This window comes from Bremia lactucae, linkage group LG7 (genome assembly GCF_004359215.1).
Source record: "Bremia lactucae strain SF5 linkage group LG7, whole genome shotgun sequence".
Lineage (NCBI taxonomy): Eukaryota > Oomycota > Peronosporomycetes > Peronosporales > Peronosporaceae > Bremia > Bremia lactucae.
Window position 1 is genome coordinate 560,017 of NC_090616.1, and position 23,122 is coordinate 583,138.

Here is a 23,122-nt window from a genome sequence, read left to right on the forward strand (position 1 = left end):
CAGGACTGGACGCGCGCAAAGAGAGAGACAGATAAGACTTTATTATGTGTTGTGTATTACTCTATTATTTAGCTAGTATTAAATAGATAGAAACAGAAAAACTTAATCATATTAAGGACAATTTACTTTTAATCCTCTTCAAAAGCAAGTGTTATAAAAAGAGTCTTTGAAAGTTAACACTATAAGGTTGTTAGTTAACATATTATCTGAAAGGTAGATTATATATGAGAATATTTCTTTACATAGTAGTATTCGGGAAGCTTATCCATTGGTAGATATAGGCCATTGTATCTACCTTCTCCGCGGCCCAATCAGGGCTGGACGCGCGCAAAGAGAGAGACAAATAAGACTTTATTATAAGTTGTGTATTACTGTATCATTTAGTTAGTATTAAATAGATAGAAACAGAAAAACTTAATCATATTAAGGACAGTTTACTTTTAACCCTCTTTAAAGCAAGTGTTATAAAAGTTTTTCTCTGCATGTAAAAGTGTACGTGAAGTGACGTGAGGTACCATTCGCACTGAAATAGTGAGGAGTGGACTTGTACTAAAGCAGTACAAGTCGGTAGTGCCCCGTTACATAAATTATCAAGAAGCCGGACATTTTATCAATTTTACATAGCTTGCAGTCCTTTAATCGCAACCTTAGCACATCGTGAAACTATGTTCTTGATTGCAAATAGAAACTAATTGAGAGCGATTGCATGTAAATAAGTTCAGTCTGCAAACATGACCTAAATTTGGTTGCATAATTATTTTTATCTATCAGAGGAATAACAATCGATTTTAACAGTAATATGAGGGGCTCTATTAGGGCATGTGATCGATCTGATGCAATCACCACTGCGCCGGAGTGGTGGTGGGAATTAAGATCGACGCAAAATATTAGTAGAACAGCTTTTATTAAAAATATGTGACGGCGTTTTGAAAAATACAAAAGCTTTAAAATTCGTCAATCTTTCCGTGTTAAGTGTATTCTTGTCAATTGCAACGTGATACGTGCTGAGATAGTAGCATAAAAGTTTTTTTACACGGATAATTTGCACATTTCAAGGCATGAGCGTTCTGGCTTCTAATTAGTTGGACCTCATAGTCCAATTGTTAGATCGTTGATCGTAGAAGCCACTTTTATTCAAGTTAATTGCGTTACGACGGTCAAACTTTGTATGAATAACCCACAGTTTATTTATATCCGATTCGGTAATGCTGCAATTGAGGAATTAGGTGTCTACAAGGTCCAGTGCAAAAAGAGGGCGAGCTTCCCGCTAATGCTGAGCTGGCTTGCGAACGTGCACTAAGATGAGAACACCAGCAACTGCTCCAATACCTATCACAAACATCCCTATCAAACCTGACGTCGTCAGCTCTGCCGGTGGCTCTTCAGCTTCCATACTAGTGGCCGCATTCGAATTCTTAGTTACTGCAGTTATCGCTTTAAGTGACAATGAATTTTCAGGCTCGCCTTCCAAGGAGAAGCCATTACCGGCTCCTTCATTGTCCTGTCCGTCTTCGTTTCTTAAGACTTCCTCAAATGAATAGTCGGTATTTGACGGTACTGTGATCGTCTTATGATTCGACATTACCGACTCGTCTTCGTTCGACACCGAAGAGCTTGTACCATTTGTCCCCTTACGAACCGAAGGCGTTTCTGATGACTTTTTGGGTACAATTATCGCAGGCCGGACCCCGTTGGCAATATCACGCGCAGATTTAAGCAAAAGGGTATGAATCGTCCCAACAAAACTCGGGTATACCTGGTACGTCAATTTGTCCGCAGGAATCGATGCAATGCCAGCAGCAGCATCGTCCCCCTCTTTAACACATAGGCCATGTGACGCCATTGTTCCAGCTGGACACTCGGACGCTTGCAGCGCGTGTTTGTACCAACGCGAGTTTTCATTATTACCTGCTGGAGAGTACTCACAAACTACCAATATTCCATCCGAGCATGTCGCTGAGGCACAACCAACACTGGTCGTTTCGGCCCATACGACCTGTGAATACGAATTATAATAGCCTACGCCCACATCCAGCCCGCTAAAGCCGGGTTGTGGCATTACATTAAGAGTAGAGAAGGCTGTTTCCACGACCCAGTCCTCAATGGCATCGTCAATGGCCGAAGTCGCATCGTTTGATGACGCCAAGTACACATTGACACCTTTATCAGTTGTAGCGGAGCATGTGGTTGCAGTTGACGCAGCTTTGCTCGCCAGCCCTGCGTCCCAACCAATGCGACGCATGTTGCTCGCAGACCATGGCAATCCCGTCGTTCGAAAATAATTGTGGCGATCGAGCCAGATCGCTTGGTCTAATTCATCATAACTCTCTCCACGAACAGCCACGGCAGCAGCAGCGAATAGAGACAAATTCTTCATGCTACGTCCTTAAACCTGCAGTGCTAAACACAAACAAATGTAGAGTGACAGCTTGTGCGGGTTTTCGCATGTTTACGTCTCCTCGTTTCTTTCTCGTCTGTTTTTGGCACAACCCCTGTCGTTCTTCTACGTTTTGCATTACAATCAGGAATGGCCAATCATGAGAAAATCGAAGGTCTTACCTGACGAGAAAAAAAATGATTATTGAAAATTGTTTTTTATCGGGTATGTCTGGATTCCCCCCGAAGTTTAAGTTCTTTATACAGTAGAACCCCTCTAAAGTAATACTCTTAGGACCGAAAAGTAATATTACTTTATGCGTTTTATTACTTTAGATGCCAACCTCTTCTCTCCAGAAAATTTTCGTTTAGGAAGCTCAATGTGCAGCTGACGCATTACCTAACCCTAACCTCGATGTGAAGCTTCAACTTTGACACTTTAACTAAACTAAAATATTTATAAGAAGTACAGAACGGGAACGGCAAATCTAAACGTCTAAGCAAGAACTGCAAACTTAACACAAAAAATGGCGAAAGCACACCTGAAGGTTGCTCATGCTCCTATCACTAATGAAATCCGCATAGCTATCAGTAAAAGGAAGCGTGATACCAGTGGAACACAGAAGGATATTGCACAATGGGTGGTAGAGAAATTTGGCATGACTGTCAGTCAAGCTGCGATTTCCAAGATTTCTCAAGCAGCAGGAGCACTGGATCTCCCAAGGTGAAAAAGCTGGTGCAGGAGACGGAGCAAAAATTAGTATGGATGCGAAGCGTCAGAAGACTGTAGAATACCCTCTCATGGAAGAGGCACTTTACAAATTTGTGCGAACTTACGAAGATGTCATGGATCTCTCGGGTGAACTTTGTAAAGAAAAGGGGAGGATTTTTTTGGAGAGACTGTACCCCGATCAAGACACAAATACTTTTCAATTCTCCAATGGCTGGTTGAACAGGTTCAAAGCTCGATATGGAATCAAAGAGCGAGTGAGACATGGAGAGAGCGGTTCGGTTAACATGGAGATACTCGAGCAATCCTTACTCGCAATTCGAGAAGTTTTGGATCAGTATGAATGGAAGGATATCTACAATATGGATGAAACGGGTTTGTTTTACCGACTTCAGGTATGTCGGGGCCAGTTGAAATCACTTTGGAAGCAACTTCAAATACTAAAATTTATTGCCTCCTCACTTTAGGCTGATCGTTCACTTGCAACGAAGCAACTGGAGGGCCGCAAGCAGCACAAGGAACGGCTAACTTTTGTTGTTTGTGCCAACGGAGATGGCTCAGATCGTGTCCCACTTTGGGTGATTGGGAAATACTTGAATCCCCGTTGTCTCAAAAATATCAATCGTCAGAACCTTGGCTGCCACTACAGGGCAAACCCGAAGGCTTGGATGAACAGTGTATTGTTTTTGGAATGGCTACAATGGTTTAATCGGAGGATGGGGAGAAGACAGGTGCTGCTGATATGGACAATTGTCCTGCTCATGTTCCAATTGACAGCTTGCCGGAGCTGGCCAATGTTAAAATCCTTTACCTGCCGCCCAACACAACTTCCCGAATTCAGCCTTGTGATGCAGGCATTATTCGAACTTTGAAGGCCTTTTACAGGAAAATTTTCAATCGCAACTTGCTAAGAGCATTGGAGCTGGATGAAACACTTGACAATGTGGAAGCGCATAAAAAAGTGGATGTTTTGAAGGCGATGGTGTGGGCTGTGGAGGCCTGGAATATGGTGACCAAGGAAACTATTCGTAATTGTTTTAATCACTGCAAAATTCGGACATCAAGCTTGAACATCCAAGTTCCTGCTAGGGCGACCGAACCCCCCGCAAATGTTGCAGATGACCTGATGTTACAGAATGATCAACTGTACCGCAATCCAATGGACATCAACGCCATCCTCAACAACCCCTTGGAGAGAGAGGTCGCCTATAGTCCTGACGTAGAAGACATTGTGGCAGTAACAATGGAAGAACATGGATTGTCTTTGCCTGTAGAAGTGGAAGGAGGGATTCCCGATGCGGATGATAGCGAAGTGCCAGCCCCCGTGAAAGCCAAGGACGTCCTTGATGCAATAAGGTTGTGTAAACTGTACTTCATGCAGAGGGAGTGTGATACTTCCACGACTCACAGGAAACTGAATGAAGTTTTGGACGATTTTGAAAGGATACAGATTACTGGAAAGAAGCAAGTCACTCTCCATCGATTTCTCTCAAAAGCGGCAAAAGAAGTATAGTTATTTGAAAAATTTTTTTTTTAGATACAACTTAATATATTACTTTTGGGGCATGTGTCTACTAATAGTGGGACTTTAAAAAATATTACTTTATTACTTTGGCAAAATATTACTTTAACCTTAAGTCCCAACTCGGGACCACGAAATTTTATTACTTAGGACGTATTATTACTTTAGAGCGTATTACTTTAGAGGGGTTCTACTGTATTAGCCGAAAAAAAGCGCTTGTTGCATTTTAATTGGCCAATAGAAATTATGTTAAAGGTGGTGTTCGGCAGTGTCGTCTCAAGAAAATTTGGTTAAGGTTTAGGGAAGTGGTTTAACGACACAAATCTTTCGGTATAGTCACACCCCTCCAAAAGCAAAATAAATAATTATAGTAGGAAAGGTATTGCCACCCCCGTTCTTACAGTGCAAACTATTTTTGCGTTTATTCCAAGTTGTGCATCGCTACAACTCCTCCAGTATTAATACTCGGTCTTCATCACGTCGCTTGCTCCACTCCCAGAACGCATTTATGAGACCCATGAGAAAGCAGATTCTGCGCTCCTGCATTTCCCGACCCCTCATTGGTCGATGCAGAACTCATGCGTCTCGCACGCTGGTACTTGCCATCGCCCTTTGGGAAGGGAGCCCTCTTGCTGGGCATCTTTGCCCCAGAAGGAACCCTGGCATAGCAGCGAGCCTTCTTTATAGCAGACAACGTCTGCAATGCCCAACTCCATGGGAGTGGCATCTGACCTTTCGGCCAACGGCTTATACCAAGCTGTCGCCGAGGCACTGTTCTAGGATTGCTCCTCAACGAGGGCAATTTGGATTGCCTCTTCCATCGTCGACGGCACCTTACTGAAAAGAGCCTGTAGCGATGGGCCATGCCGCAGTTCGCTCATAAATGTGGGCACCTTAATGCGCTCCGGAATCGGACCTACGGTAGTGGACGCCGACAGCGAGCGCATCTCTTGCACATAATCTTGCAGAGATCGCTTCGCCTGTCGCGGTCCAAAGAAGCGCGCCTGAAGCAACATTTCGTTGTTCGGCGGTTGGTACATGGCGCGAATCTCTGTCTTAATGATCGCCCATGAAGGGAATGCCTTAACGTCCGCCATAAGCGCCGAGTAAGCCCACTCTGAGGCCGTACGACACCATCCGGCTGTCGTCCTCGATGAGCCGAGCGACACCGTATTGCTCCACAGCTAACAGTTAGTAGAAAATCTGTGTGCGCTGCAGTTCCATCGAACTTGGGCGGGTCCATCCGAATGGGCCTCAGCTGATGCGGTCGGGCAGAGAGCGTCTTAACAGTCCTGTTGAGAGCCTCACTCCGAGCCTGCTCATGCCTCAGCTCATCCTGAGTCTGATTGTCGGACTCTGCCGCAGCATGACTCTGTGCCTCGGACGCGGCTCTCCGCTGTCCGAGCACGAATGCCACAAACTGCATCAACTGAGCAACATGTTGCTCAGGAGGACTGCCCAGGAGCCTGGCGAGGGCTTGTTCACCAAGACCCTGCGCCTTGTGCCCTGCCGTCTCCCAATGATGATCGGAGAGGTGGCGAATAAAACCCAATCGATGTTGAGGCTCATCATCACGTACACACGCAAAGACGCAGGACGTGGGGAGGATTTCAAGTGCTACCAAGTGTAGGCGGGCAGGTCTTAATGCGGCCACGCTCTACTTAGACACACACCCTAGCACAGCGAGGAAGCGGTCAGACCGTCTTCTCTTGCGTGCAGTGAGGTAGTTGTGATGGGCGCCTTAGCGACCTCTCCCAACGCACTAAGTACTCTAGTAAAGTGTCGTCACGGGAGCGCTAAACCTGCTTCTTGTGCGCATTTACTAAGGCGGAAGTAGTTTCAGACTGATTAATATTAAATCGTATATATACAAATACCTATTTTTACCAATCAAAAATGTCATCTCTGTAGATAACACTAAAATGTATTGCGAGCGTATCTTTCTAGATACCTCGCGTAACGATGACGCTAGCCGCCATCCCTCCGAATGTGAATGCAACCATGTGCATCACATACACAAGGGTTGGTCACAAATGTGAACCACACCCGAGTGGTGGGCCTCATTACTTATTTTTAAGTAATTGACCATCCCCTTAAGTATACCAAGTGTACTTAACGGGGACTGTGTAACATCAGGGTAACTTAAAGCCTGGTACAACCACTGCAAATCGTTCACGGTCAAGAAGAGGAACTAACCTTTCCAGATATGTTCGTTTATCTGCACGAGGAAATTATAGACTCGGAAAACAAGAACTTGAACTTGACCACGATAGTGTGCTTGAAAGTACACGCAGCGAATGATTGTCGAAGTCTTTCGACACGCAGCCGCACAAACGGCTCGAAGCCAGCAAGAGTCACTACCCGCAACTAAACGATGAAGAACGGAGGCGCTTCTCCAATTATACGCGGTAAGTGCTAAAGTTAGTCGAGTGGATGCCCGGAAGTGGAGAACGCGCCTGCACGTAATTACGAGATCTATTTTCAAGTAAAAAAAACTGACAAACCTGGTAAAACAACGAATCACCAATATGGAGATTACGTCGCAGCTCATGGCCAACATGTGGACCCAATATGCAGCGGAGCAATCGGCCAAAACAGGAAGCCAAGATGTTGACATGAGTGCCGACCCCACCTCCTCGTACAAGTTCAAAAGCAGTGTCTACACTCCAGAAGTGAGTCAAGAAGTGAGACGACAATGTCAAACCCCGTTCGGATTTCCAACTCAACTCAGGAAACCGACTGCAGCAGAAACTAAGAATATTAAAGGGTTGGTAAAGGGATCTATCCTCTGCGCCAAACTCCTTGAATTCCTGAAGCGGATCTGCACTAATGAATCATTACGGTTGATTCAAATACTATCCATACTCAAGTCGAAGGCGCCCTGATAATTAAGATACATAATGAGTTTCCGGAGTGCGCTGATTCCAGAACAGGGCGCAGCTGATAGGGATGTTCACAATGACCCTAGACAATGGCAATCACGACAAGGCGAAAGTGATCCAGATCCTACAAGATATTAAACAAGTATAATTTGATAGAAGAGCACACGTAATACACCTGATCTTTTGGATGCAAGAACGAACAGCAAAATGCCGAGCAATCGGCCAAAACAGGAAGCCAAGATGTTGACATGAGTGCCGACCCCACCTCCTCGTACAAGTTCCAAAGCAGTGTATACACTCCAGAAGAGAGTCAAGAACTGAGACGACAATGTCAAACCCCGTTCGGATTTCCAACTCAACTCAGGAAACCGACTGCAGCAGAAGCTAAGAATATTAAAGGGTTGGTAAAGGGATCTATCCTCTGCGCCAAACTCCCTGAATTCCTGAAGCGGGTCTGCACTAATGAATCATTACGGTTGATTTAAATACTATCCATACTCAAGTCGAAGGCGACCTGATAATTAAGATACATAATGAGTTTCCAGAGTGCGCTGATTCCTGAACAGGGCGCAGCTGATAGGGATGTTCACAATGACCCTAGACAATGGCAATCACGACAAGGCGAAAGTGATCCATATCCTACAAGATACCAAACAAGTATAATTTGATAGAACAGCACACGTGATACGCCTAATCTTTTGGATGCGAGAACGAACAGCAACATGGAGTCGGGAAATTCGGACCTTAATTTTTCGACACAGGGCTTTCCCTATTATCAATGAGCACCCAGATGACAACAATGACCAGTCCAGAGATCAATCAGATCTGCAGTCCGAATGGAACCGTCAATTTGGTGCGGATGGGATCAAGAATGAAAATCCTCGCGAAGATACCATGTGCGATTGCTCAATGCATCTCGAAGCCTGTTTGAAGCTGCAATTGATGCGTAGATTCGCAGTAAGTTCGCCGGAAAGTACGTTACACGGCAGGAACCGACTACGGAGATTGTAAGCCTGCTTACGGATACTTGGAAATATTCTTCAAGTGGCCGGAATGTCCGAATTTCCTGGCTGAAAAAGATTCATCAACTAGAACGGCTTTAATCATTGTTCACCATGTCGGTCAACGGGCCGCTTACCCATGTTTTAGTTGTGGTTCCATCGGTCACATCCGCAACAAATGCAACACGCCGGAAGTAGAATGGACGAGTGAGAGAACTGGTTACAGAACGCTGATTGTCAGCGTTCCTTTGAGGAATTAAGCAAAGCGTGATGCAATCGCCCATCTTTTTTTGCGATTGCTGATCAAGACAGACCATTCCATGTGGTCTGTGACACTAGCAATTTCGTAATCGGCTGTGCATCAGTGCAATACGATACAGACGGTGCGGAGCGTGGCGCCTGTTACCAATCGCGTCAGCTGCAACCAGCTGAACGCAATTGCTCAGCGCATGACAAGGAAATTTTACCATGAAATATGCACTGGCTAAGTTTAGGGTCCATCTCCTAGGAGATACACCGTTCATCGTATATACGGACAATGCGTCACACCTCTCGCAAAAATTGCGAGATGGCTTATCCTTCTTCGCGGAATATAATTTTCCTGTGGAATATAAACCAGGATTACTTAATGTCGTCGCTGAAACGTTATCACGCCGACCCGATTTCGGGCCGGCTCCGCACTCCAGCAGTGGTAATAATCCTACTGTTGCAACACTCATTCCAAGTGTCCTCATCAACTTTGTTTGATGACATCAAAAAAAGCCTACACAGAAGATAAAGATCTTCTGCACTTAATGGAGCATTTGATGTATCCATCCAAAGATCTTTGAAAGATTTATTAGCTTTATATCGATCGTCTTCCGATCGATATAGCATCATGTATGAGTGTTGCGATGCACCAACAAAGTAGGCATCGTGGACGTGGGAAAACTTATTCCACCGTAAATCGCGACTTATACTGGCTGTTAGCCGTAAATAATTCCAACCCAGCTCGTGGAGACAGCTGTAGTGAAAAGGGCAATAAAAAGTAGTCATGTGTCCCATAGTCCTGCACAGAGCCGAGAGCCTGTGACAGTAGACGGCGTTGTGACAGGAAGTCAAGCGTCGCATGATCCGGCACAGTGCATAGAGCCTGATGCGGTTGGAAGGTGTGCGTTAGCCAGGAGAGCAACGGCACCCGCTTCCCAGTCAAAGGTCGTCATGACTTGGAGAACGGGTACCCGACAGATTTGGACGATCAAATGCACGTCTAAACGAGTGACCTTTGAATCAGTTCCTTTTAAAAAGGACGGACCTTCGAACGAGGTGACGAGGCTCCGACTGGCGTCTTGAAGCCTAACCAATTATAATGGTTAGTGTCAAATTGTAGCACGATCGGGAGCCCATTAAGTTGAGGGTTTAGCGCACATTCTTGTTGCAAGTTGTTTACACATGGTGCGGCTTCGCCATGACTGTAAACTCTTTCCTTGACCGTCATAAGTCGTAATTTTTTTCCCTTGGCTACTTTTTCTGCCGCCGTGATCATCGAGAAGCTTGCATTTTCAAATCCTTCACTAGCTTTCGCTACGTAAATTTTACGGTAGATTTTTTTAACATTATTTTCAGGGTAGTCGTCGAGCCCAAGCGCTGTTGTTATGAGAGGATTCATCGTCGAAGAAATGGTTCGAAGCTGCAACGATGCCTCTTTTGAGCCTATTGGTCAGTGCTGTAAGCGTTTTTTAAGCAGTCGGTCCTTTGCATTATTTCTGGAGCAGCGCCATAGCCACAGTGTAGTATTGTCAGTTTCCAGTTGGGGAGCCCGCCTCACTCAGTCCACATTGTTCCAGGAGCTGATCCTCGGTACATTTCCTCAAATTCGGGTCAATCGTGTCCAAATTCATGCTTGCGTTGGTCACTTCCTTTTGAAACCGGGTCATTTTGTCCTGCATGATAGGCCTCTGCTTGCTATGTAGGTCCAGACCGAATGCTACGTTTTATCCGGGTCTAGTCCTTGATAGCTAGTGGCTCTTCCGGTTCCTCTGGTAACTCTGTGGTCGGCTTCTTCTCCGTTGATTCAAGAGGGGGTGCTTTTGCATGGTTTAGCGAGGCTCGACGTCCGTGCTAAAATGGTCGTTGGGTTCCGTGTGGAGTCCACAATTACCGGGTTTGGAATCTGCTGGGGTGGAAGAGCCGTTCGACGACTAAATTGGACAGTTTGCCAAGTTTGGTCCGTTGTTGCTGGGTTTGGGCTTCTAGCACTAGTAGTTGAGTAAGTGGGAGATTCAATAGTACATTGGTCACTACTCGTGCCGTCGCTTCCTTTCCGTATTCTTCCGCTCGATTCCAGGGTTGGTCTAAGTCTTTCAGACTAGTCAGGGTGTATTTACGCAGGGACAGCGTCGCGATATCGTCAGCAGTGACGGTGAGGATAAAAAAGGAGTCCTGAAACCGAGACATTAAATACGAAAGTGTCCTCGATGTGAAGACTCGGCATGAGAGAGATACTACTCAATCCTGGGAGTCGCTTAAGACAAATCCTTTATACAAGGATTTGATTGAGTTCAGACATAAATTCCCTGTAGTTGTAGTCCCATGCGAGTTGCCTAAGGATAAAGGCACTCGACATGAGATCGAGCTCAAACGGGCTCGAAGTACTGCGTCATGAAGCAGTGGCCACTGTCTTGTGAACAAATACTGCGATCGATAATTCTTTATCGATCGAGTCAAAACGGGCCATGAAAGAGAGTCAACCTCCCCACATAGCTCTCCGACCTTCTGTGTTCGAAAGGCCACAGGAGGGTGGCGGATAGTGCACGCATTCAATAAACTGGATGCTGCAACGTTACCGGCTCAAACGCCTATACCTATAAAAGACATAATCATAGATACGTCTACGAATACCATCTTTTTGTCTATGGATCTGATGGATCGGTTTTATCAGATCCTTATGCGTGAGCTACACATCCCGTACACCGCAGTAAACACATCCTGTGGGATGCTCTGGGAATGGCTTGTAATGCCACAGGAGCTTAGTAAGGCTCCTGCAACATTCAACAGATGCGTAATGAATATGTCAAAACCGGTGCGAGAATTCGCACCGAGTTGTTTTGACGATGTATTCGTCCATAGCTGGTCCATGGACGAAAAGACGGACGTGGAAGCTCATAAAACTCACGTTCATCAGGTTCTTACGCTTATGCGAAAGCATAAGTTGTACGCAAATCTCAAGAACTGTATTTTTGCTGCAAGCAAAATACCACTTACTTGGCTGCATCGTCGATAAACACGGCGTGCGCCCTAGACCCGAAAAATCAAGGCAATTACTGACTTGCCATTTCCGGTCAATGTCAAGAGACTAAGAAAGTTCCTTGGGCTAGCGGCGTACTAGTTTTCTCAACGTCTTCCGACTGTGATTGCGCTAATACAGTCGGGTCCTCTACAGTCGACTCTCTACTCGACGTAGGATCATCGTGTTGTCCCTTCAAGCAACCAATATTTTACTTAAATGTCGCCCGCTAGGCGTACATTCATGTCTCAATCCATCGATTTATACGAGCGGTGGAACTTCGGCGCTGCCTGTGCATTTGCACAGCCGCCGGCAGCTGACTCCACAGTGGGATTAGTAATACTACTGTGATCTTTTGCAGTCGTACTAACGACCGTACCACAAGTGAGGCCTCGCACTCACTCGTAATACATCCACACGCTTGTGGACGGTACAAGACGTTCATCAGATGTCCATCTGATGAACAAGTGGCAGGCATCTTTACGGATCGATTCTGCCAGATGATTCTTGGCTTATATTTTCTTAGCCAAGGTTAACCTAGGATGAAATCAAATTTGTCACAAAAATCCAGTACGATGAAATCATCATCATACCGAGAGTCTTATAACGTGTAGTGAAATTTCACTACGCGTTTATCAGTGTTATAGATGCACACGCACCGTCATCCTCGTTGGAAGGATGTCGCGCTCAACATATTTGAGCCTACGACCCTTTAGCGACTGGCGACAAATAAAGTTATTCGACGCCCCACAAACCACTAGGGCTCTAAGTAACCAATCATTTGTTACTTTTAACTTCAAGGTGATGAGGGATACCTCATCGCCAGGTGCAAGGACACATAATGACTGTGTCTGGAGCAACTTTTGTCAAGAGATTTGCAAATTCTCTTGAGGTTGCTGGAATATTAGGGCGTTGCGCCCCTACTGACCCCGACGATTTTTTGGCGTCCACCTCCCTGTTGCAATTTTGCCACAACGTCGGACCCGCGGCCGTTGCCTTTTTTGGCATTCTGGCCATAATTACGTTCAGTACCCCTTTTTAAGTGACATAGAAACGAGTATAGTCGAACGAATGAGTTTCGACCGTAGGGAATGATGCCATCTTGGCCATGCTATCCGGTTTGGACAGAGATGTCCTCCATTCAGCCATCGCCATGTTCATACAACATGAATTTGACGAGGCGAAGGAGAAGGTAGGTTCTGTACCTGAGATGACGCACACGTGTCGTCCAGAAACCGCAATGATAGACATATCTAATTATTAGGGATCCGAAAAGGGTTCCGTTTTGAGGTGGGTTGTCGAATTGGACGATGGCATAAGGGCTCGTCACATCGTTGACGAGCAAATGCAAGTCGCATCTGCTCAGCCAAACTTGGCAGGTCGGGCCAAAATTTGGGCACTAGGCCTTAAGTTGCGCGACCCATATGTCTTTGAGTCGCTAGATGCTTTTAAAGACCGGCTCAAACAGACGTTTGAACTGCCTCGGGCTGAGTTTAGAGCTCGATCTGAGCTTCTGAAACTCAAGCAAGGCAAGGGTGATGTTCACGCTTCTGCCCAGCACATACGACCCTTTGCGAGTTGGTCCACGTAAAGCCCACTTCATGAAAACACGTTGATAACGGTGTTCATGGAAGGTCTTACGGATGGACCCGTAAAGACCCACCTTTTCCGCTTGGAACTGGATACGCTTTAAGAAACAATATTCGTAGCGGAACATGAGGACTTAAGCTTCAGACATACTCAAGCTAGTTCGTCATCGTATCGTCCTCCAAGACGCTACGAGCTTGGAGGCCAGAACCTATGGACCTTTCTTATGTCGAAAGCGAGAAACCTCGCTTTTCGAACAATAAGCGATTGCAGAAATGCAATCGCTGTCAAAAGTTAGGTCACTACGCTCATGAGTGTAGTGCAGTAGCTATCACGCGAACGTGATGCATATTTCCATTATCATCTAACATGGACATGTTAGATGATTGAATTGTGGTCCTTGAACGGACTACTAAGTGCTACCAGGTGTAACGGGGCACTGCTGCTTCAGTGCGAGTGGTGCTTCACGTCACTAATACGTGCAGAGAAAGACTCTCTTTGTAACACTTGCTTTAGAGAGTGGTTGAAAGTAAACTCTATTTAATATAAATAAGTTCTTCTAATTCTATCTATTTAATACTAACTTAATTATAAACTAATACAAAACATGTAATAAAGCATGATAAATCTATCTCTTTGCGCGCGTCCAGTGCTGACTGGTCCGCGGAGCAAGTAGATTTAATGGCCTATATCTACTAATGGATATCACAATGTAAAGTAATATTCTCAAAATATTATCTACCTCTTAAAAATGTATGAATTAACAACCTTAAATTGTCAATCTCATGTAACGTACACCCCGTTACACTCGTCATCTGTAGATGAAGTTGATCTCGTGTGTCCAATTTTAAAGTGCGAAAACGACTTATATCTCTATCTTACGTTGAATTACACGTCTGGAGATATCTGTCTTGAAGTACTTAGCCAAGCGTGAGAATTCATCGTCGCCTGTTTCGCAACCACAAATTGCAACAAGATCCAGTCTAACATCATTGCAGAAGTCGACGCTAATAATATTTGTGACGGGCTAAAGGTGCTCTAATGTTACACAGCCCCGTTAATTACACTTGGTGTACTTAAGAGGATGGCCAATTACTTAAATAAAGTAATTAAACCCACCACTCGGGTGTGGTTCATATTTGTGACCAACCCTTGTGTTTGTGATGCACATTGGTGCATTCACATTAGGAGGGATGACGCCTAGCGTCATCCGTTACGCGAGGTATCTAGAAAGATACACTCGCAATACATATTAGCGTTATCTTCAGAGTTGCATTCTGATTGGTAAAAATAGGTATTTATATTTAATGCGATTGAATATAAATCAGTCTAAAAACTACTCTCTACTTGGTAAGTGCGCACGAGGAGCCGGATTACCGCTCCCGTGACGACACTTTACTAGAGTACTTCGTACGTTGGGTGAGGTCGCTAATGCACTTACCACAACTACCTCGCTGCACGCAAGAGAAGCTGGTTTAACCGCTTCCTCCCGCTGTGCTAGGGTGTGTGTCTAAGTCGCCTACAAGTTATCAGAATGATTTATATTTAATCGCATTAAATATAAATACCTATTTTTACCAATCAAAAATGTCATCACTGTAGATAACACTAATATGTATTGCGAGCGTCTCTCCGAGATACCTCGCGTAACGGGTGACGCTAGCCATCATCCCTCCTTATGTAAATGCACCTATACCGTTCAGCTATAATCTCTTATATATCTACATTTAGCACCCGACGGATTAAAAATTAACCAATATATAAAAAGTTCGTCAAATGCCGATTTAAAAATAGGTAATGCTTTACCATTATGTAATATACCTATTGGCAGTTTTTACATAACTTAACGGGGCCTGTGTAAATTAGGGCAACTTTAGCCCATTACAATATTCCCTCTTTAAGAACGAATTTACATTATGAAATTCGTTAAAGAGGAAGGAGGAACTGCGAGCTCCTTTACGCGCCGCTAGTTCTCTTATTCACTCTAGCGACCTGCGTTTTCATACACGGCGCCAAAGATGCCACTTAAAAGGGGCCACGTTGGTGGGTCGTCTGCGAAGACGCCCACTCGACCTCGCGCTAAGCGCACTCGCCGCGTTAACACGCCGACAGCTACTGCTGCTGTCGCGTTAACGGGGCTAAAAATCCATCCCACTTTAACAGTGAAGGGGTTCATCCGTCGCTCATTGTCGACTACGTTGAGTCGACACCGTTGCCGTCACCTCATATTAGTGATGCAGACAACGAGCACATGAAGAAGGATGATGGCGCATTATTTTCCATCCATACTTCTCGCATGGCTCACAACATGGAGACAGTAACATTCACGAATGCTTTCTCGTCGTCTACGCTAGATAGCGCAGCGACAGGTAATGAGAACGCTGCCCATGAAGGCGCAGTCGCTTCACCGTTAGGTGAAACTTCAACGTCTTATGATCAGACCATAATCCGTAATGGTTCGGACATAGAGGATTCAGAGTCTAAAGCTCCGCCGACGGACACGTGAACGTGCTCAGTCGGTGTCACAAGCCAGTCGTTTTAGACGTGGCTATGTGACGGGTGGCATATTACTGATGCCCCCTCCATCTAAATAACGTCGTTTAAACAGGTCAAGAGCGTCGCTCCTAAAGCGTGCTCTTCTTGACACTCATAATTATTATGGCGTCTTTAAATCATGGAGGGCTCAGGGAAAATCGCTTAGGTGTTTTTCCCGATCCCGGTCGTGTTGCATACAAATGACACGCCAAACCAATTCGAGGCGGAAATTTTACACGCATTCATCCGCATTCCGATGCGCTGAAACAGCGGTCGCAGCGAGTTAATTTCGCCCCCTAAGAAATCATAGGCGCTATTGTACCCCTGCTTCTTCTGACAACGCTACTTCTGCTAGTCCATTTGAGACAAGCGAAGAGATTTGAACTGGTGCTTCTACTTTCATAGGCAGCCACCAAGCCGAGCACATCAATACGTAGGGTATCGATCGGTTCCCAAGAGTCAAAACTCTTCCGGTATCCTTTCCATTGGACGAGGATCTGATACCGTTGCCTCATGGAGCGGTGGGCAAGCATCCTTCCAACAAGGAAGCGTTGATTTCCACTTGCATCCATTAGTGCAGGCGGGCCCGATAGGAGTGGCGATCTCGCCCAACTACTCGCGGCTGCCTTACCTTCGTCCGTTAAGTCACCGGCGTTAAGCGCTGCTGAACAACGTATTGCGGATCTCGAGGGCCAAGTCTCACGACTGACCTCGGATCTCGTTGATGTCCGAGCGAAGGCTCGTCAGGGTTATGAACTCCTGAAGACTCGCTTGGACCTCTTTTAAAGGATAATGCTGAGGGATCCGCGTTACTCGCGTGATGTATCCCGCTCTCCAAATCCTGTTCGTGGTGGGAGGAGTCGGCCCGATAGTTTTTCACCTTCACCGTCCTTCTCATTCGAACGACGCTCGACTCACAGTCGGCATCACCATCGGTCTCCTTAGACGGATGGGGATATGTGACCTTATTTGGGTCTACATACCGTTTCAGACGACCCATGTACAATACGGGTGCGTCTTCATATACGGGAGAACCGTGAGCCTATAATTTAGGTCTTCAACCTCTTCTACCACCGTGAAGGGCCCAATGAAGCGCGGAAGCAACTTCGTAGCACCTCCAGGTAGTACATAATTTGCATTTTTAGGTAGGGTATCAGTACTTGATAGTACTTTTTCACCCACTCTAAAGCGTTCATTATTCTTGCGACCATTTCGGTCCGCATATTCTTTTTGCTTGTCCATAGCGCTTGCCATCGCGTCACGGACTTAACGTCTGATGGCTAATCGCTGATCCACAAAGCGTTGAGCCTCGCTCACGCTTTAAGCATCAAACTCGCCTATGATACCGCCGAGAGGTCGGTCATTAGGCGTAGTTTTATTGACCACTGCTAAACTGGCAGGGTCACTAGGGCAAGGTTTTGTCTTTGAGATGATACACTCATGGGTCATCGTCATATTGACGAAACTGTTTCCCTATTTCGCACCGAGCACAGTCTGGGGCCCTCCTCCACTTAGACTCGGGCTGCGCACAAACGAGACTGGCGTCCGAGGATAGTGCAGTCCGTTAATATAAAAGGTGTCTCACCCGTACTGGCGTGGACACTGTTATTTATAGCGAACTCCACAAAGGGCAATTGCTTGCTCCGCTCTTTGGGAGTTGCTATAGTGCATAAGATAACCACCACGACCCGATTGGCACGTTCTGTTTGGCCATCGGTCTGGGGATGATCTGCGGTCGACATGTGGAGCTTGCTACGTAGCAGCTGAAACACATGTCGCCAAAAACCAGACGTAAAACGTGGACCCGATCCGATACTATGGACTCGAGCAATCCGTGAAGTCGGTAAACATGATCCAGGAACAAGAGAGCTGCCTCCTTGCCTGTGATCAATGTTTTACATGGTGCCAAATGCACCATATTGCTCAGTCTGTCTACAAAGACGACAAGCCCTGTCCGACCCTAGTGATGGGGCATCATGCCAAACATGAAGTCCAGGCTTACAAACTTCCAAAACAGTTGGTTGGAATCAATAGCAGCTTCAGCGGTACCCTGATCAATGATGCAGGCTTAATGCGCTTACACTGTTCGCAAGAGCGAATATAGTTGGCCATCCATCTATATAGGTGTGGCCACCAAAATTCCTCTGATACTTGTAAGATTATCTTTTCACGGCTCAGATCCCCATTAGGTGGCGCATAATGGAGCTTGTGAAGGATCATCAGCTTGTATTCTATGTCATGAGGCACATAGATTCTCAAGGGATCACAAGGTGACAGCTGATGCCATAACAGGCCATCGCTGTAGCTAAACCGATTAAGCATGGCTTTCAGGTGCGACGGAAGAATTACCTTTTGTCCACCAATGCGATCTAACAGCAGGTGACAATGGTCGTCCTGACTGTAGCTCTCTTTTATTTCAGAGGCTAATGAGCTCGTCACGTGGTATGTCTTCATGGCTGCCAACGCTGACGGCTGAAATTGTGCTTTCGCACTAGACACACTTTCCTGGTGTCTTACCTCGAAGTCTGGTCTAAGCGATAAGGCGACAGCCAAGACATTTGACTTACCCAGCTTGTATTAAACTTTGAAATATAATTCAGAGAAGAATGTAAGCCATCTTGCCATTCAAGGCGAGAAATGATGTGAGTTTGTTGTCGGTCCGCAGTGATGCGTGATCCGTAAAAAACACAAATAGCTCGGTGCCTAGTAGGGTGCACACGAAACTTGACAAGAGCATACTTTATTGAAAGTAGCTCTTTGTCATGCATGGGTAATTTAGTTCCGCGGATTTTAAAAACCGGGACTGATAAGAGATGACACGGTCAACACCGTCGTCATCCTTCTGCACGAGCGTGCTGCCGATTGCAAATTACTTGCATCGCAGACGACGCTAAAGGGCTTATTCGCGTCTGGCAATGGCAAGACTGGTGCCTCAACATGAGATTGCATCACTGGTTTGAACGCATCATCTTGTTATTTAACCAAAACCCATTTCTGTGTCCTTTTTAAGGAGGTCATATAATGCTTTAGTTTGCTCAGCATAATTCTTGCTATATTTATGCTAGTAATTAGCGAGCCCTAGTAATTGGCGCAAATCCTTCACATGCCGTAGGATAAGCCATTCCTTTACCGATAATACCTTGTCTGGGTTTGCTCGTACACCATGGGTACCTACGATGTAACCCAGCACAGGTATCTCAGGGACCCCTATGCTGCATTTTTGCAAGTTGACGTACAATTGGGCGTCCTTTAAAGTCTACAACACAGCGTCTAAATGACACTTGCGCGAGTCGATTGCGCTCGGCCTCAGCCCTACTTTGCATGAATACATCGTCAAAGTAATGGGGCGCGTAGCCACGGTGCTGACGCGTCACCTGAGCCACCACTCGATTGAATGTCGCTGTTGCGTATTTGAACCGTCGCGCCATCACAAGCCACTCCCAAAGCATACCGCGTGGGGTGCTTACTGCCGTTTGGCTACATCGGACTCTCTCATGAGTACCTGATAGTAGCCATCCTTCAAATCTGACGCGGAAAAGATAGTCGACGTTCCCATGGAATTCAACAAATTGTCTCACCGCGGGATTGGCGTTTGCGCCGGTATGGTCGCCGTGTGCAGCTTATTGTTAGCATGAACCACGCACCATCCACCTGTGGATTTACGCACATAAAAGGTCGGGCTGCAGTGATGCGATTTGCTCTCACGCACATGTCCCGGCTTGGCTCGCTTGTCGAACAAATTATCGATATAATCGACTAGTTCTTTCGTCAACGGCCATTGCCTGGTCACACAGTACTTGGTGCCAGGTTCGAGGTCGATCTCGTACCCGATGCCCCTATCTGGTGATAGGCGGCTCGGCACTTCTACTAGGAACACATCGCGATGTTTCCACAAAGCCTCAAAGAACGGACTGTATTTCAAGGCAGCTCAGCCTTGAGCAGCGAACAGTTTCTTTTTGTCCGTTTCTAGGACGCTCTCGTCCATTGTGGACGACGAGCAAAAGTCCACCAAGTCCTCTTCTGGAACTGGTGTGACTATTTCGTGGATCTTTCCTTCCTTTAATTCGGAAAGGAACAGAAACCACGACATCTCCGGAAGATTTACTATATCCTCGACAGATTTAAAGACTTGTCGGAGCAGCTCACTTGAGGATGCCTCCGCATTTTCGTCTTTGACAGCCTCGAACACCTCGTTGAAAGGCCCGTTCTCTTTAATAGAAACTGATCCAAAAGTCACTCGTTTAGACGCACCTTTGATCGTCCTAATCGGTCAAATACTCGTTCTTCGAGTCACCACGACCTTTGACTGGGAAGCAGGTGCCTTTGCTCTTTTCTAGGCACTGTGCCGGTTTATGCGACGCATAACTTCCTGTCAGCTTGCCGTCTACTGCCACAGGCTCTCGGCTCTGTGCAGGACATTCGGACGCATGACTACTTGTCATCGTCCTTTTCAACACCCCAGTCTCCACGAGCTGGGTAGGAATTGGTGACGTTTGACATCTTGTCAACGCACCCTCAACTGTATTCGAAACGACATCACTTGCACACGCCTCTCGCAGGAGCACATCTTTTCCGGTGTCCTGCGTAGAGTTCGTAACTGTGCATGTACGCCAGTCAATCCATAGTTGGTGTTTTAGCAACATTGGCATGCCTAGGATGAGGTCATACGAACTCTCCATACCTAGCACTGTAAATTTCTCGTTACAAGAGAAGTCACTAAAGCTCAAGGCGAGTTCTATCTGAACTCCCTCTTACTTAACGAGCGCGCCGTTCGCTAAACGAATGGTCGCCTCTTCTCGCTTGCCATCCTGGCAAAGCGACTCAAACATCGCCGGTCTCTTTCTTAATTCCGCGATTTTACTAAATTTTATGATGCACCCGAATCCACTAGGAAAGTCATCACCTAGTCATAGCCTCTTACTTGAGCGCTATAGACTAGCAGGGTTGAGGTCCAAAATTTCGAGACTTCAGGGACTATGCTACCCATTTGTTCCACAATTCTGAACATAGGGGTAGCTTCAGAGTCCGCGTCAGTAGGGCATTCCACCCCTACTGCTCTCCTGCATTTTTCGACCCCTCAGTGGCGATGCAGAATTCATGCGTCTCGCGCGCTGATTCTTGTCATCGCTCTTTGGGAAGGGAAACCTCTTGCTAGGCATCTTTGCCCCGGCAGGGACCCTGACGTAGCAGCGAGCTATAATGTGGCCGCGCTTGCCGAGCTAAATCGTGCTACTTGAAACTTTTTCTTGCGACGGCCATTCTCTTCTCACGTTGTCGATCGCATTTTTCAGGTGACTTCGCTATTTATCGTTATTACATGCAGTTCTCACCCAAACGTTTTGAGTTTCCTTACTCTTCTTCTCACTCGTGGCTCGCTCTCTCAATCCTCTCGTGGGCCACATTTATAGCAACCAACGTCTGCATTGCCCAACTCCATGGGAGTGGCATCTGACCTCTTGGCCGACAAAATATACCAAGCTGTCCCCGAGGCACTGTTGTAGGATTTCTCCTCAACGAAGGCGATTTGGATTGCCTCTTTCATCTTCGACGGCACCTTTCTGAAAAGGGCCTGTCGCGATGGGCCATGAGATGAGTCCGTTCTTAAACGTGGGTACCTTTTTATGTTCTCCTGGAATCGAACCTAAGGTAAAAGATGCCGAAGCGAGCGCATCTCTTGTACATAATCTTGCAGAGATCGCTTCGCCTGTCACGCTCCAAAGAAGCGTGCCTAAAGCAACACATCGTTGTTCGGCGGCTGGTACATGGCGCGAATATTTGTCTTAAATATCGCCCATGTAGGGAACGCCTTTCTGTCCGCCATAAGTGCCAAGTAAGCCCACTCTGAGGCCTTACCGCGCAGATGCGACATGGCGTACGACACCATCAGGCTGTCGCCAGCGATGAGCTGGGCGACACCGTATTGCTCCACGGCTTAAAGCCAGTGGACAATCGTGCGCGTTGCAGTTCCATCGAACTTGAGCGAGTCCATCCAAATGGTCCTCGGCTGATGCGGCCGGGCAGAGAGCATCTCAAAAGTCCTGTTGAGAGCCTTGCTCCGAGCCTGCTCATGCCTCAGCTCATCATGAGTCTGAGTGACGGACTCCGCCGCAGCATGGCTCTGTGCCTCGGACGCGGCTCTCCGCTGTTCGAGCACGAATGCCTCAAACTGCTCCAACTGAGCAACATGTTGCTCAAGAGGACTGCCCAAGAGCCTGGCCAGGGCTTGTTCACCAAGTTCCTGCGCCATGTGTCCTGTTACCTCCAGGTGATGTTCGGACAGGTGGAAAAAATGAGCCCAATCGATGTTGAGACTCATCCTCACGTTAGACACGCAGAGATGCGGGTCGTGGAAGGGATTTCAAGTGCTACCAAGTGTAGGCGGGCACGTTGTAATGCGGTCACGCTCTACTTAGACACACACCCTAGCACAGCGAGAAAGCGGTTTAACCTGCTTCTCTTGCGTGCTGTGAGGTAGTTGTGGTGGGCGCGTTAGCGACCTCGCCCAACACACTAAGTACTGTGATCAAAAGTCGTCACGGGAGCGGTAATCCGGCTCCTCCTGCGCACTTATCAAGTAGAAAGTAGTTTTTAGACTGATTTATATTTTATCGCATTAAATATAAATACCTATTTTTACCAATCAAAATGTCATCTCTATAGATAACACTAATATGTATTGCGAGCGTATCTTTCTAGATACGTCGCGTGACGGATGACGCTAGGCCTCATCCCTCCGAATGTGAATGCAACCATGTGCATCACATACACAAGGGTTGGTCACAAATGTGAACCACACCCGAGTGGTGGGCCTCATTACTTATTTTTAAGTAATTGACCATCCCCTTAAGTATACCAAGTGTACTTAACGGGGACTGTGTAACATCAGGGTAACTTAAAGCCTGGTACAACCACTGCAAATCGTTCACGGTCAAGAAGAGGAACTAACCTTTCCAGATATGTTCGTTTATCTGCACGAGGAAATTATAGACTCGGAAAACAAGAACTTGAACTTGACCACGATAGTGTGCTTGAAAGTACACGCAGCGAATGATTGTCGAAGTCTTTCGACACGCAGCCGCACAAACGGCTCGAAGCCAGCAAGAGTCACTACCCGCAACTAAACGATGAAGAACGGAGGCGCTTCTCCAATTATACGCGGTAAGTGCTAAAGTTAGTCGAGTGGATGCCCGGAAGTGGAGAACGCGCCTGCACGTAATTACGAGA

The 23,122-nt window shown here is 46.4% G+C and overlaps 3 protein-coding genes across 3 annotated transcripts; 2 read left to right on the plus strand and 1 right to left on the minus strand.

Moving 5' to 3' along the window:
• Positions 1 to 1,267: 1,267 nt before the first annotated feature.
• CCR75_007014 (uncharacterized protein) lies at positions 1,268 to 2,377 on the minus strand (the record flags this gene model as incomplete). The annotated part of the gene is made up of 1 exon (XM_067965078.1): positions 1,268 to 2,377. The coding sequence occupies one exon, from the start codon at positions 2,375 to 2,377 to the stop codon at positions 1,268 to 1,270; it is 1,110 nt and encodes a 369-aa protein (XP_067816002.1).
• Positions 2,378 to 7,156: 4,779 nt separating this feature from the next.
• On the plus strand, positions 7,157 to 7,513 carry CCR75_007015 (uncharacterized protein; the record flags this gene model as incomplete). The annotated part of the gene is made up of 1 exon (XM_067965079.1): positions 7,157 to 7,513. The coding sequence occupies one exon, from the start codon at positions 7,157 to 7,159 to the stop codon at positions 7,511 to 7,513; it is 357 nt and encodes a 118-aa protein (XP_067816001.1).
• A 588-nt stretch (positions 7,514 to 8,101) lies between these two features.
• Positions 8,102 to 8,613, plus strand: CCR75_007016 (uncharacterized protein; the record flags this gene model as incomplete). The annotated part of the gene is made up of 2 exons (XM_067965080.1): positions 8,102 to 8,167; positions 8,461 to 8,613. 2 exons carry the CDS (start codon positions 8,102 to 8,104, stop codon positions 8,611 to 8,613), a joined length of 219 nt encoding a protein of 72 aa, XP_067816004.1.
• Positions 8,614 to 23,122: the final 14,509 nt, after the last annotated feature.